Below are 14,674 nucleotides of genomic sequence, written 5' to 3' on the forward strand. Positions count from 1 at the left end.
ACTCCAGAGGCTGAGGTGAGAAGATCCTTTGCGCCAAGGACTTTGAGGCTGCAGTGAGCTATGATCTCACCACTGCACTCCAGCTTGGGTGACAGAGTGAGACCCATACTGTGAAAAATAATAATACATAAAAAATTAAACAGGGCGCACAGTGGCCCATGCCTGTAATCCCAGCTCTTTGGGAGGATAAGGAAGGCAGAGTGCTTGAACTGGGGAGGCGTAGGTTGCAATGAGTTGATACAGTGCCACTTCACTTCAGCCTGGGTGACAGAGTGAGACCCTGTCTCAAGAAAAAAAAAAAAAAAGTATTTATATTACTTTAGTGTCGTGTCCCTGTTTTCTTTGACTCATATGGGGATCCAGCTAAAATTGAACTGAACACCAGAAATGACCTTTTAAGAGTAAAATGGTATTTCATCAATAAATACTTTATTGGACATATAGTCCCTATATTACATTTTTATGGACCTTAGAAATACACAGAAGTAAAAGATAAAATGGGTTGCCCACTGTCCTCAATGGGCTAACAATCTATTTGAGAAGACAAAGCATTTAATACATGGAGACATTTTCTTGTTGGATGTGCTAAAACAATGAAAGATCAAGGTAGACTGAGAGTCTGGATGGATGTAGATTAGGTGGCACATTGCAGTTAAACAAGGAAAAGCCCTAGGTGGCATGTAGTGGTAGAACCAATGGTGGAAGGGGCCAGGAGCAGTGGCTCGTGTGTAATCCCAGCACTTTGGGAGGCTAACGCATGCAGATCACTTGAGGTCAGCAGTTCAAGACCAGCCTGGCCAACATGGTGAAACCCCATCTCTACTAAAAATACAAACTTAGCCAGGCAGGGTGGCATGTGCCTGTAATCTGAGCTGCTCAGGAGGCTGAGGCATGAGAATCACTGGAACCTGGGAGGTGGAGGTTGCAGTGAGTTGAGATTGGCCACTGCACTCCAGCCCAGTGACAAAGCGAGACTCTGTCTCAAAGAGAAAAAAAAGAATGGTGGAAGGGTAATTCACAAAGTTTATCCAGAGTGTCAAAGCTCATTCCCAGGCTCTTACTTGAACCATGGAACTATCCCAGAAATAGGCAGTAAAAAGAGGCACAGGATACTCTTCACCTTCTGTGATATTTTCAATTTAGTGCATCTTCCCCCCGCCACCCCCGCCTCCTTGCTGGAGTACAGTGGTGCGATTTGAGCTCACTGCAACCTCTGCCCCACCCCCTACTGCCGGAGTACAGTGGTGCGATTTGAGCTCACTGCAACCTCTACCTCCAGGGCTCAAGCCAGCCTCCTGAGGCCTCCTGACAAGCTGGGACAACAGGCGCAAACCACCATGCCCGGCTGATTTTTGTTTTTTTACCTTTCATAGAGACGTGGTCTCACTGTGTTGCCCAGGCTGGAATTTAGTGCATCTTTATTGAAAGGATATTGCATTCATGAAATTAGCTCATAATTGAGTGTCAAAACTGCACTTAAGTCAATCATTTTGTAGGCTATTGTACATAGTAGAAAAAGTAAGAGCGACCACTCTATCTAGAAGTTTACTGCATATCAGGGGAGATTAGGCAAGTATAAAAATGACTAATACAAAGTAGAGTGAGGTAAGGATGAATTAACAGGATGGGAGATTATTACTGTGGCAGATTGGATTTTCCAAAAATTCCCACAGCGGTATTTTGAATCCCACATGTTCTTCCAGAATCTTGCCACAATCTCCCCTACAGGTGGTGTCCCTACGACTTGTGGCTGCCCCTACAGACACAATGCAGTAAAAGATGCTGGTTCAGTTCTGAGGACATCCCTTGGATCCCAGCTGCCACGCTGTGAGGAAGCCCAGGCCACTTGGAGAAGCCATCTGGAGGTGCTGGAGCTGACACCAGCACCCAATGCCAGACTGGGGAATGAGGGAGCCACGTGATCATTCCAGTCCCCAGCCCTGGGGCTGTCCCAGTTGACCTCAAGTACAGCAGAGACTCATGCAAGCTGGACCTAAATTGCACACCCCCCCGAAATATATAATTTATTTCATGGACATAGATCTGAACATTAGAACAGATTATTGAGGCCGGTTTTGGTGGCCCATGCCTGTAATCCCAGCACTTGGGGAGGCTGAGACAGCTGGATTGCTTGAGCTCAGGAGTTCGAGACTAGCCTGGGCAACATAGCAAGACTCCATCTCTACAAAAAATACAAAAATTGGGTGAGTTTGGTGGCGGAAACCTGCTAGTCCCAGCTACTCGGGAGGCTGAGGTGGGCAAGTCGCTTGAGACTGGGAGTTCGAGGCAGCAGTGAGCTATGATTGTGCCACCGCACTCCATTCCAGCCTGAGCCACAGAGCAAGACCGGCTCTTAAAAAAAAAGAAAAAAGATAACAGTGGCTTCAGGAAAACTGTTCCACGGTAGGAGGCATACGATCCTGATCTCTGTATTTTGGAGAAGACGGAGGGGCCTAGCTTACGTCGAGACAGGGGAGTTCATAACTATTAACTATACACAACGACGTGTCACAAATTTTTACAAACTTCCAAGAGATAACGATAAGAAGCGGCCGGGCGCGGTGGCTCACGCCTGTAATCCCAGCACTTTGGGAGGCCGAGGCGGGCGGATCACGAGGTCAGGAGATCGAGACCATCCTGGCTAACACGGTGAAACCCCGTCTCTACTAAAAATACAAAAAATTAGCCGGGCGTGGTGGCGGGCGCCTGTAGCCCCAGCTACTCGGGAGGCTGAGGCAGGAGAATGGCGTGAACCCGGGAGGCGGAGTTTGCAGTGAGCCGAGATAGCGCCACTGCACTCCAGCCTGGGCGACAGAGCGAGACTGTTTCAAAAAAAAAAAAAAAAAGAAGGAAGCAAAATAAGATTGGTTCGGTCCCGTCCGCTCTCAGCGGCTCAGTCCCAGGCCTCGGGGCCAGAACCGTGTTCCCCGCGCTACTTGGGCGGCGCCGAGATCGCGGCCTCCCCGAAGGGTGCCCAGGAGGCCTGGGTCGGCCGTGGGGCGCAAGGAAACGGCGGGTTCTCCACACTGAGCCGCGAAAGCCTGTAGACGACGAAGAACCCCGCAGCCTTGGCCTCTGCGCGGCTTCTACGCCCCACGGCTGCCCGCCCGAGCCCTGCCCCCAGGCGCGCCGGCCCCGCCTCCCGGGTCCCGGGTCCCGGGCCCGGGCCCGCCCTGCCCCGGCGCCAGTGGTCACCATGGCAACGCAGCGGACGTCGGCCAACGGCCCGCCTGGGGGCGGGGCTGGGCCGGTCGGGCGCGCGGGTCAGGTGGCGAAGGGCGGAGTCTGCGCGGGGTTGGGCGGAGCCTGCGCGGGGCCGGTAGGATCGCGTCGGGAGCCGGTACCGAGGCCCGAGCCGCGGGAGCCGAGCGAAGGCAGCGCCGAGGCCGCGGTTTCCCCCTGGGCCTCCCCAGCAGCAGCCATGGGCAGTGAGTAGCGGCGGCTGGAGCGGGGACTCTGGCTGGGAACGCAGGCCCCGCCTGGGCTGCGGGCGGTGGGGCTGGCGCTCGCTCGGAGTCGCGGGGGCCGGGGATGCGCGGGCCGCTCCGGGCCTCTGCGGAGGGCACGGGCCGGGGGCCTCCGCCGAGGCTCCCCTAGCCGTGCGAGGCCTTGCCCGGCGGGTACCGGGACCCGGAGGCCCGGGGTTTGCGTTTGATAGAGGGCGAGGATGGCGCTGGGAGGCCATTGGTTTTGGGGGCGGGGAGTTAGGGCACCGGGTGAACCTGGACCACTTTTTAATTTTTCAGAAGTTAAAGAAATCCCGTGTTTTTATTCCCTCGTCATCTTTCCTTGGCATGTTGCATTGAATAAAGCTCCCTAACTCGTTTAATTTTAAAAAAAGTGATGCATGGCGTGTGTTTTAGGGAGGAAAGGAGTGTGCATTGGTAACACAGCGTTTTCCTTAAACTGTTCATTCTGTAGCGTTTAGTGAAAACTGTAAGGTTGTATAAGCCTTAGGGACAAGGCCTTATGTTATAGGAATGTTTTTCAGGGCCCTCCCCCTAACACTCAACCCCACATATGTGCACGTAGCTACTTGCATAGCTGTGAAGATGTTCGTTGGATGAATGGGTCGTGCATACCCAAGCAGGGCACCCATTGGCCAACTAGTGGACATTTGGGGGAAATTAGAAAGGAGTAGGAGAGACCCTTGGTAAAATTTTGCATCACAAGGATAGACAGGGGGCAGCCAAAAGCTTTGCTTGAACATGAATACCCCTTACAGATGATCATAAAGTGTCAAGAAATCTGAGAGTGGCTTGGATTGAGGTGGAGAGGAAAAGGGATGGAGAGGTTCTAGGAAGCCTCCTGATGTGATTGATGCTTGTTTCGCGTTAGCGATGAATGCTTTCATAATTCAGATTTACTTTCCAGAAAATCCAAAGTATTAGGTTGCTGCAAAAGTAATTGCGGTTTTCAATTACGTCTCAAAAACCGCAGTTACTTTTGCACCAACCTAATAGTACTTGGGTAACAAACATCTGCCCATGACAATTAGTTAATCCTTCTGTCAAACATCAGTGACTGGTGGGGCGCAGAGGCTCACGCCTGTAATCCCAGCAGTTTGGGAGGCCGAGGAGGGCGGATCACCCGAGGTCAGGTGTTCGAGACCAGCCTGGCCAACATGATGAAACCCCATCTCTACTAAAAATATAAAAATCATCCTGGTGTGGTGGTGGGCGCCAGTCATCCCAGCTCCCCAGGAGGCTGAGGCAGGAGAATCCCTTGAACCCGGGAGGTGGAGGTTGCAGTGAATGGAGATCATGCCACTGCACTTCAGCCTGGGCGATAGAGCGAAACTCCGTCTCGAAATAAACAAACATACATCAGTGACTGCCCATCATTTGTAGAGGCTTTTTTAAAAAAGATAATATAGTCAACTTTAGGCAACTACGGAAACGTAATCACTCACTTCAGCTTTAAGACAATTTTGGGATGTTGGTATATAGAATCCAGTGTCTGTAGGGGAAGAAAAGCCGCAGAGCCTAACTAATACCTAGCTGCGGCTTGTCTTTCTCCACATTGCAGACCCTTTGGCAAAGGACAGAAGCTTGAGAGGTTGTCATTTTCACCCTCCAGTTCTCTGGCAGGACTTGACTTAAGCCGTGCCAGAAGACAGTGTCTATCCTTAAAGAACCTTGATTTATCTTACCTTTATATATTATAAGAGTAGTCTGGGAAAACAATACTTTCTGATGAAATGTAATTGTTAATTCTCTGGGTTGATTATTTTACACAAGCACTTTTATATTACCTGGGAGAGTAACTAGGCAATGAAATGTGGTCTGATGAAATGAAACAGACATTACATACCTTTTTTTTTTTGAGACGGGTCTCGCTCTGTTGCCCAGGCTGGAGTGCAGTGGCTCCATCTGGGCTTACTGCAAGCTCCGCTTCCTGGGTTCACGCCATTCTCCTGCCTCAGCCTCCTGGGCAGGTGGGACTACAGGCGCCCGCCACCACGCCCTGCTAATTTTTTTTTTGTATTTTTAGTAGAGACGGGGTTTCACGTGTTAGCCGAGATGGTCTAGATCTCCTGACCTCGTGATCTGCCCACCTCGGCCTCCCAAAGTGCTGGGATTACAGGCGTGAGCCACCGCGCATGGCCTACATACTTTAAAAAGGTAACTACAGGGGCCGGGTACCGCTCACGCCTGTAATCCCAGCACTTTGGGAGGCCGAGACGGGCGGATCACGAGGTCAGGAGTTCGAGACTAGCCTGACCAACATGGTGAAACCCCAGCTCTACGAAAAATATAAAAATTAGCCAGGCATGGTGCCGTGCGCCTGTAATCCCAGCTATACACGAGGCTGAGGCAGGAGAATCGCTTGAACCCTGGGGGCAGAGGTTGCAGTGAGCCGAGATGGCGCCACTGCACTCCAGCCTGGACCACAGAGGGAGAATCCGTCTCAAAAAACAAAAACAAACCAGTTAACTATAAGGGCCAGGTGCCATGGTTCATGCCTGTAATCCCAGCACTTCGGAAGGCTGAGATGGGAGGATCGCTTGACGTTAGGAGTTTGAGACAAGCTTGGCCACCATGGTGAAATCCTATCTCTAGTAAAAATAAAAAAATTAGCTGGGCTTGGTGGCACTCACCTGTAATGCTAGCTACTCGGGAGGCTGAGGCAGGAGAATCACTTGAACCTGGGAGGTGGAGGTTGCACTGAGCCGAGATCGTGCCACTGAACTGCAGCCTGGGCAACACAGCGAGACTCTGTCTCAAAAAAAAAAAAAAAGTTAACTATAGGAGGTGATTCCATGATTTTTTTGTCACCTATGCATTTCGGCATCTTTCAGTTGTTTAAGGCAGTTCTCTACAGAAGAGCCCATTTCCCGTTGTGCTTCCTGAGTGCAGAAGGCACCCTCCTGTCTTCCTCCTCTGATACCTGCTTTCTTCTGTCATGCATTGTCTCACGGGTACCACGGTAGAGTACATTTGCTCCCTTTTGACGTCGTGATGCCCTTTGAACAGCCCCCTTTCTGTATATGTAAAATGATTGGATACAAGTGTGAGGAAGAAAGTTCTGGAAAAAGGTTGCTTGGATTGCTTCACTTCTACTGACCAGCCATCAAACCATTTGGACTTCTTTGTCCCTGGAATGATATCTCTTCCTTTACGTATCATTTGAAATGGAGAACAGTATGATGATTTAATTTGGGGCTTAGGGGTGGGGTGAATTGCTGGTGAAAGAGAATCTTTGTATTTGATTTTCTAGAAAGATAGATCTTTTTTTAACTTCATAATAATAGGAACATTTATTCTTTTTCTTTTTACAGTCAAATTTTTAGAAGTTATCAAACCATTCTGTGCAGTTCTACCAGAAATTCAGAAACCGGAAAGGAAAGTAAGTATAATATTTTAGTAATATAGAGGGTAGCTCAAGGGCTTGTCCTATGAAACCAGCAAAATTCATTTCCTTTCCTCAGTCCTTCTCTGTTGGTAATTGGAAAACTATTGGTGCTCATCCTCCTTGCAAGAGGCACAAAGTGAATAAAACTAATATAAATCTGTTTAAATCTAGATAGATTAACTCATGCTTTCAAAAATGACTGTTCTTTAAGTTGTGACATTTCCAAACTAAGTGTTTCTTCGGCCTGTGTGTTAGTTAAGACCGGGTATTCTCCTGTCTGTAGTGATCCTTTATAAATCCTGTAGTATTGGGTGTGTATTGTGTTTGCTAATGATGTCACCTACTGGACTAGAAATAACCCAGTCTGCTGGATAGGTTTTGATGAGTACAACTGTTTTATGTAAATGAATTGCATTTGCACAAATATATACCTCCCATTTCTTGATTCATTCATTGGAAAGAAAAATGACAGGAATGCATTCAGAAGATACTGTGACTGGGTCAAATCGTTCTTCCATCATTGCAAACTTTCAGAGTGAAGGTATTTAAATTCTGGAAATATTGTTCATCCTAGATTGGCCAATTTCTAGAAATTCTTCATCAAACTACAAATTTCTCATCAAACTAACAGGAATAGGGACATAGAGATAGGTAAAAGAATTTTAAACTTACCATTTGATTTAGAAGTATTTATTTATTTATTTATTTATTTTTGAGACAGAGTCTCGCTCTGTCCCCCAGGCTGGAGTGAGGTGGCGCCATCAAGGCTGACTGCAAGCTCCGCCTCCGGGTTCCCGCCATTCTCCTGCCTCAGCCTCCCGAGTAGCTGGGACTACAGGCGCCCGCCACCACGCCCGGCTAATTTTTTTGTATTTTTAGTAGAGACGGGGTTTCACCGTGTTAGCCAGGATGGTCTCGTTCTCCTGACCTTGTGATCCATCTGCTTCGGCCTCCCAAAGTGCTGGGATTACGGGCGTGAGCCACCGCGCCCGGCTAGAAGTATTTTTTTATTGCTTTGAGATTGTAAAAATAGTTGTTCCATTAACATTTAAGGCATCCTGAGAAACCCTGGCTTTGCAGTCTATAAAATATTCATATGGCACTGTCACCAGCAGGCCCACCTTCGCACAGTGCAGTGTTCACCGAATCGCGTGCACGTTCGATCCCTGCTTTGCTTTGGCTCCTTTTCAGTTTCATTTAACACTGTACAATGCAGATGAGAACTGCCTGTATTTAAATTACCTTTTTTATGAAAAGTAAAGAAACTTGTATTTAGGAAGTTCAGCTGTTTGTTGTAGCTGCTACTGAGGTGAAAGGGACATTAAAAAACAATCTAGGCCCAGCACAGTGACACACCTGTAATCCCAGCAGTTTGGGAGGCTGAGGCAGGTGCTCAAGAGATGGGGACCATCCTTGCCAACATGGTGAAGCCCTGACTCTAAAAAATACAAAAAAATTAGCTGGGCATGGTGGCGTGCGCCTGTAGGCCCAGCTTCTCGGGAGGCTGAGGCAGGAGAATCGCTTGAACCTGGGGTGGTAGAGGTTGCAGTGAGCCGAGATTGCGCCACTGCACTGCAGCCTGGGCAACAGGGCGAGACTCTGTCTCAAAAAAAAAAAAAAAGAAAAAAAATCTACCTAGGATAGTACTTCAAAAAGGGGCATTTAAGAGTGAATAATAGGATGTCACGATGGGGAACTTTAGTTACGTTTTTGTGTGGATTTGTGCTTTAAATTTGCTGTTTCGAAAACCAAACACCACATGTTCTCACTCATAAATGGGAGCTGAATAGTGAGAACACATGGATACCGGGAGGGGGAACATCACACAGGGGCCTGTGGGGGTAGGGGGAAAGGGGAGGGAGAGCATTAGGACAAATACTAATGCCTGCGGGGCTTAAAACCTAGACGACAAGTTGATAGGTGCAGCAAACCACCATGGCATACGTCTGCCTATGTAACAAACCGGCACGTTCAGCACATGTATCCTAGAACTTAAAGTAAAATTTAAAACAATAATAATAAAATAAAAATATTTAAGGTAAAAATTTTGAAGTAAAAGAGAAACTGAAAAATCTAGATTTGAAAATTCTTTCCTCAGTAAAAGTAGATTTAAAAAAATATAAGCTTAATTTTTTAGAACATATTTCTCTTTTTAAATTTGTATAAATATAAGTAGCACAAATGCAGTTTTGTTACATGAATGTATTATGTAGTGGTGAAGTCTGGGCTTTGAGTGTATCCATCACCCAGATAACGTTCATTGTACCCATTAAGGAATTTCTCATCATCCATCTTTTCCTGCCACCCCTGTACCCTTCGGAGACTCCACTTCTGTCATTCCATACCCTATGTCCATGTGTACACATTGTTTAGCTCCTACTTTTAAGTGAGAGCCCACAGTGTTTGACTTTCCACTTCTGAGTTGTTTCACTTAAGATAACCTCCTCCAGTTCGTTCCATCCAGGTTGCTGCAAGGGACATGGTTTCATTCTTTTCATGGCTCAGAAGTATTTCATTATTTATATACAGCATATCTTCTTTATCCAGTCATCAAGAAGCATCTGTGCATGTGTGTCTGTATATATGTGTGCTTGTGTGTGTATATATGAGAGAGAAAAAAAGTTTGTAAAACTTTGTACCTAATAAACAAAAATGCTTCCTTTATAACACATAACGGACATTCCCAATTTCTGTGAATTAGGCCCCAAAGAATAACCTCAAAACTCTGCTGCCCCCCAAAAATTTGCTGTTTCTTGGTTTTGATTGATGATTCTTTACATTTTGTTGTACAGATCCAGTTTAGAGAGAAGGTTCTATGGACTGCTATAACGCTCTTCATTTTCTTAGTGTGTTGTCAGGTATGTAACTATACTATTAAATAAATGTCTGTACCATTGTTCTAAGGTTTTGATTGGTTAGAATTTGAGAATTTTTTTTGTTAAAATAAAGAATATATTGAGCTCAATATATTGAGCATTATTATCCTTTTTATTTTTTATTATTAATTTTTTTTTTGAGATGGAGTCTCGCTCTGTCGCCCAAGCTGGATGCAGGGGCATGATCTCAGCTCACCGCAACCTCTGCCTCCTGGGTTCAAGTGACTCTTCTTTCTTGGCCTCCCGAGTAGCTGTGGGACTACAGGTGCCTACCACCATGCCCAGCTAATTTTTGTATTTTTCTTTATTTTATTTTTTGAGATGGAGTTTCACATTGTTGCCCAGGCTGGAGTGCAGTGGTATGATCTCGACTCACTGCAACCTCTGCCTCCCCAGTTCAAGTGATTCTCCTGCCTCAGCCTCCCGAGTAGCTGGGATTACAGGTGCATGCCTCCAAGCTCAGCTAATTTTTGTATTTTTAGTAGAGATGGGGTTTCACTATATTGACCAGGCTAGTCTCGAACTCCTGACCTCAAGCTATCCACCTTCCTCAGCCTCCCAAAGTGTTGGTATTATAGGTGTGAGCCACTATGCCCAGCTGAATTTTTGTATTTTTAGTAGAGATGGGGTTTTGCTGTGTTGTTCAGGCTTATCTCGAACTCCTGACCTCGGGTGATCTACCTGCCTCAGCCTCCCAAATTGCTGGGATTACAGGCGTGAGCCACCGCACCCTTTTTTATCTGGCATTTTTTGTTTTTAAATAGAGACGGGGTCTATGTTGCCCAGGCTGGTCTCCAACTCCTAGGCTCAGGTGATCCTCCTGCCTCAGCCTCCCTAGTAGGTAGGACTGCAGGTGTGCCCCACCATGTCTGGCTAATTTTTCAATTCTTTTGCAGGGAAAGGGTCAAACTAAAACCAAATTTTTAGAATCTTGGGTTGTACTGTGTTTAAAAATTACTAAAATTTGATGATAGTGGTTTTTTTGTTTTTGTTTTTTGATTTTTTTTTGAGACAGGGTCTCACTCTGTCACCCAGGCTGGAGTGATCACTTCAGCCTCGACTTCCCCAAGCCCAGGTGATCTTCCCACCTCAGCCTTCTGACTAGCTGGGACTACAGGCACGAGCCACTACACCTAGTTAATTTCTTTTGGTATTGTAGAGATGAGGTTTTGCCATGTTGCCCAGGCTGGTCTCGAATTCCTGGGCTCAAGCCATCCATCTACCTCTGTCTCCCACAGTGCTGGGATTACATGCCTGAGCCACCACAGCCAGCCCAATGATACTTTCAAATAAAATGTTGCAGACATATTAAGTTCACAGTGTGAGTACAAAATGTGGCCTGCCTATGTTTTAGGGTTATTGTAAAGATTAAATAAGATAATTTAGGTCAAGGTGGCTGGGCATGGTGGCTCATGCCTGTAATCCCAGCACTTTGGCAGGCCAAAGCGGGAGGATTACTTGACGTCAGGAGTTGAGACCAGTCTGGTCAACATGGTGAAACTCCATCTCTACTAAAAATACAAAAATTAGCCAGGCATGGTTGCGTGCACATGTAATCCCAGCCACTCGGGAGGCTGAGGCAGGAGAACCACTTGAACCCAGGTGGTGGAGGTTGCAGTGAGCTGAGATCACGCCACTGCACTCAAACGTGGGCAACAGAGCGAGATGCTGTCTCAAAATAACTAAATACATAGATACATACATACATACATACCAGATAATTTAGGTCAAGGTTTTTTGGGGAGTTCGAAAAGCTATCGAAATACTTGTAAGAACTTTTAAAAAATTATATTGGGAAGCAGTAGAACAGATTAGGTACATAATCTGGAGAAAACCTAACTATATTTTCTTTCTGAAGGATGAAATGATCTGATAATTAAAGTACTTTTACTACTGTTCTTGTTTTAAATTTGTTTTAAGTGGTCAGGGAGAGAAGTTTAAAGAAACAAAGAAAAATACAAAGAAAAAAAAGAATAGTCATCCATATTTCTACCATTGACTTTCAGCATCTTAGAAACTCCTCTCCCCACCATTAAAAAAAAAGTCAACCTTGTGGAGGTATAATATATATACAGTAAAGTACACCTGTTTTTAGGCGTACATTTTGAAGAGTTTTGACAAATTTGTACACCCACGTGACTACAACCTCTGTGGATATAGAACATTTCTGTCACCCCCGAAGTTCACTGTAACCTTTCTCAGTGAATCTCCGCAGGCCCAGGCTGCCACTCATCTGCATCCTGTGACTATACTTTGATTTGTTTTTTCTAGAGCTTCATGTAAATGGAATCATACAGTAGTATATTCTTTAGTGTCTAACTTCATAATCTTTTTGAGATTAATTCATATGGTCGTTACATCAGTAACTCATTCCTTTTTATTTCTGAATACTGTTCTGATGTATGAAGTTATCACAGTTTATTCATTCATTCGCTTGTTAGACATTTGGGTTGTACCCAGATTTTGGCTACAACACATCAATTTGCTATGAACATTCATGTATAAGTCTTTCTGTGGATATTTTTCATGGGTGAGTCCTTAGAAGTACAGCTGTTGGGTTTTATAGTAAATATATGCTCAACTTATAAGAAATTGTCAGCTCTTTTCCAAGTGGTTGCCCCATTTTGTTTGTTTGTTTGTTTGTTTGAGACGTAGTCTCGCTCTGTTGCCCAGGCTGGAGTGCAGTGGCACGATTTCGGCTCACCGCAAGCTCCGCCTCCTGGGTTCAAGCGATTCTCCTATCTCAGCCTCCTGAGTAGCTGTGATTTCAGGCACGTGCTACCATGCCCAGCTAATTTTTGTATTTTTCGTAGAGCTGGGGTTTTACGATGTTGGACAGGCTGTTCTTGAACTCCTGACCTCAGGTGATCTGCCTGCCTCAGCCTCCCAAAGTGCTGGGATTACAGGCGTGAGCCACCACGCCCGGCCCTTGGTTGCCCTATTTTGTATTTCCACCAGCCGTGTTCTGGAGTTCCAGTTGATCTGCATCCTGGTCTACTTTTTGTATTTTTGATTATTTTAATAGTAGTCATCTTGCCAGGCACAGTGGCTCACTCCTGTAATCCCAGCACTTTGGGAGGCTGAGGCGGGTGGATCACCTGAGGTTGGGAGTTTGAGACGAGCCTGACCAACATGGAGAAACCCCGTCTCTACTAAAAGTACAAAATTGGGCTGGGCACGGTAGCTCACACCTATAATCCCAGCACTTTGGGAGGCCAACACGGGCGGATTACGAGGTCAGGAGATCGAGACCATCCTGGCTAACACGGTGAAACCTCATCTCTACTAGAAATAGAAAAAATTAGGCGGGCGTGGTGGCGGGCGCCTGTAGTCCCAGCTGCTCGGGAGGCTGAGGCAGGAGAATGGCATGAACCCAGGATGCAGAGCTTGCAGTGAGCTGAGATCGAGCCACTGCAGTCCAGCCTGGGCGACAGAGCGAGACTCCGTCTCAAAAAATAATAAATAAAAATAAATAAAAATACAAAATTGGCTGGGCGTGGTGGCAAATACCTGTAATCCCAGCTACTTGGGAGGCTGAGGCAGGAGAATCACTTGAACCGGGGAGGCAGAGGGTGCGGTGAGCTGAGATTGCACCATTGCACTCCAGCCTGGGCAACAAGAGCGAAACTCCATCTCAAAACAAACAAACGAACAAACAAAAAAATAGTCGTCATCCTAATGCATGTGGTTTTAATTTGCATTTCCCTGATAAATGCTATTGAGCAATATCTTCACGTGCCTATGAGTGCTTGTTTATTTCTCAGAAGAGTAAAGTGTCAGATTTGTAAAGTGTCTTTGCAAATCTTTTGCCTATTTAAAAAAATTGATTATTGTCTCATCATTGAATTATAACCATTTTTACATTTTCTGGATACAAGTCCTTTGTTAGATGTGTGTATTATGAATTATTTCTCCCAGTCTGTGGCTTGCCTTTTTTCTTAATAGTGTCTTTTGAAGAATAGAAGTTAAAACATCTATTTTTCTTTTTATTTTTTTTCAGAGACAGACTCTTGCTATGTGGCCCAGGCTGTCCTCTAACTCCTGGGCTCAAGCAATACTCCTGCCTCAGCTTCCTGAGTAGCTGGGACTACAGGCGCATGCCACTGTGCCCAGCAGGAGTTTTAAATTTTGATGAAGTTTAGTTTATGTTTTTTTTGTTCCTTGGATGGCTTAGAGTTTTTGCTTCCTAAGGAATTTTTGCCTATTCTGATGTCATGAAGATTGTCTCCTGTGTTCTTCCAAACATTTTATGGTTTTAGCTTGTACGTTTTGGTCTGTGATCTGTTCCAAGGTAATTTTTGTGTGTGGCGTGAGGTAAGGGTTGATTTTCATTTCCTTTTACATGAGTATCCAGCACCATTTGCTGAGAAAAATTCCCCATTGAATTACTCAGCCCTCTTTGTTGAAAATCGGTTAACCATATAAGCACAAATCTGTTCTGTGCTCTCTGTTGATCTATGTATGTGTCCATCCTACTGTAAGCCACTTCTTAGTCCTGTAATCAGTTTGTAATCATTACTCCAACTTTGTTCTTCTTTTTCAGAATTGTTGTGGCTATTCTAGGTCCTTCATATTTCCATACAGAATTTAAAATCAGCTTGTCAGTTTCTACAAGAAAGCCTGCTGGGATTATCATTCGTGTTACTTTGAATTTATAGGCCAATTTAAGAGAATTACCATCTTGACAATAGTGAATCTTCTAATCCGGGGCTCAGTGAATTTTCTTCTGTCAGGGTTCAGATAATAAATATTTTAGGCCTTGCTGCTGAAGTTCAAGAATCCAAGAAGAAAACAAAGAATGACATTTCACATGCCTGTTTCTTTTTTTTCGATTCTCCTGCCTCAGCCTTTCCAGTAGCTGGGACAACAGGCACGAGCCATCATGCCCAGCTAATTTTTTTGTATTTTTAGTAGAGATGGGGTTTCACCATGTTGGCCAGACT

The 14,674-nt window shown here is 45.6% G+C and overlaps 2 protein-coding genes across 5 annotated transcripts in view; both read left to right on the forward strand.

The window, feature by feature from the left end:
* The window catches only part of DHTKD1 (dehydrogenase E1 and transketolase domain containing 1), a 63,059-nt gene extending 60,210 nt beyond the window's left edge, over positions 1 to 2,849 (forward strand). Inside the window, exon 17 of one of the 2 annotated variants that reach the window (XM_009457943.5) lies at positions 1,729 to 2,849. In XM_009457943.5, coding sequence (XP_009456218.1) covers positions 1,729 to 1,776 — 48 coding nt within the window. In that variant the 3' untranslated portion in view covers positions 1,777 to 2,849. The remainder of the gene's footprint in view (positions 1 to 1,728) is intronic. The other variant, XM_063780430.1, reaches the window with a different exon arrangement.
* A 336-nt stretch (positions 2,850 to 3,185) lies between these two features.
* SEC61A2 (SEC61 translocon subunit alpha 2) overlaps positions 3,186 to 14,674 on the forward strand; it is a 67,211-nt gene continuing 55,722 nt past the window's right edge. The window contains exons 1-3 of one of the 3 annotated variants that reach the window (XM_063780431.1): positions 3,186 to 3,428; positions 6,782 to 6,849; positions 9,648 to 9,713. In XM_063780431.1, the coding sequence (XP_063636501.1) occupies positions 3,197 to 3,428; positions 6,782 to 6,849; positions 9,648 to 9,713 (366 nt within the window). In that variant the 5' untranslated portion in view covers positions 3,186 to 3,196. The remainder of the gene's footprint in view (positions 3,429 to 6,781; positions 6,850 to 9,647; positions 9,714 to 14,674) is intronic. The other 2 variants (XM_016962635.4, XM_507657.9) reach the window with 2 other exon arrangements.

This window comes from Pan troglodytes, chromosome 8, assembly GCF_028858775.2.
Source record: "Pan troglodytes isolate AG18354 chromosome 8, NHGRI_mPanTro3-v2.0_pri, whole genome shotgun sequence".
Classification (NCBI taxonomy): domain Eukaryota; kingdom Metazoa; phylum Chordata; class Mammalia; order Primates; family Hominidae; genus Pan; species Pan troglodytes.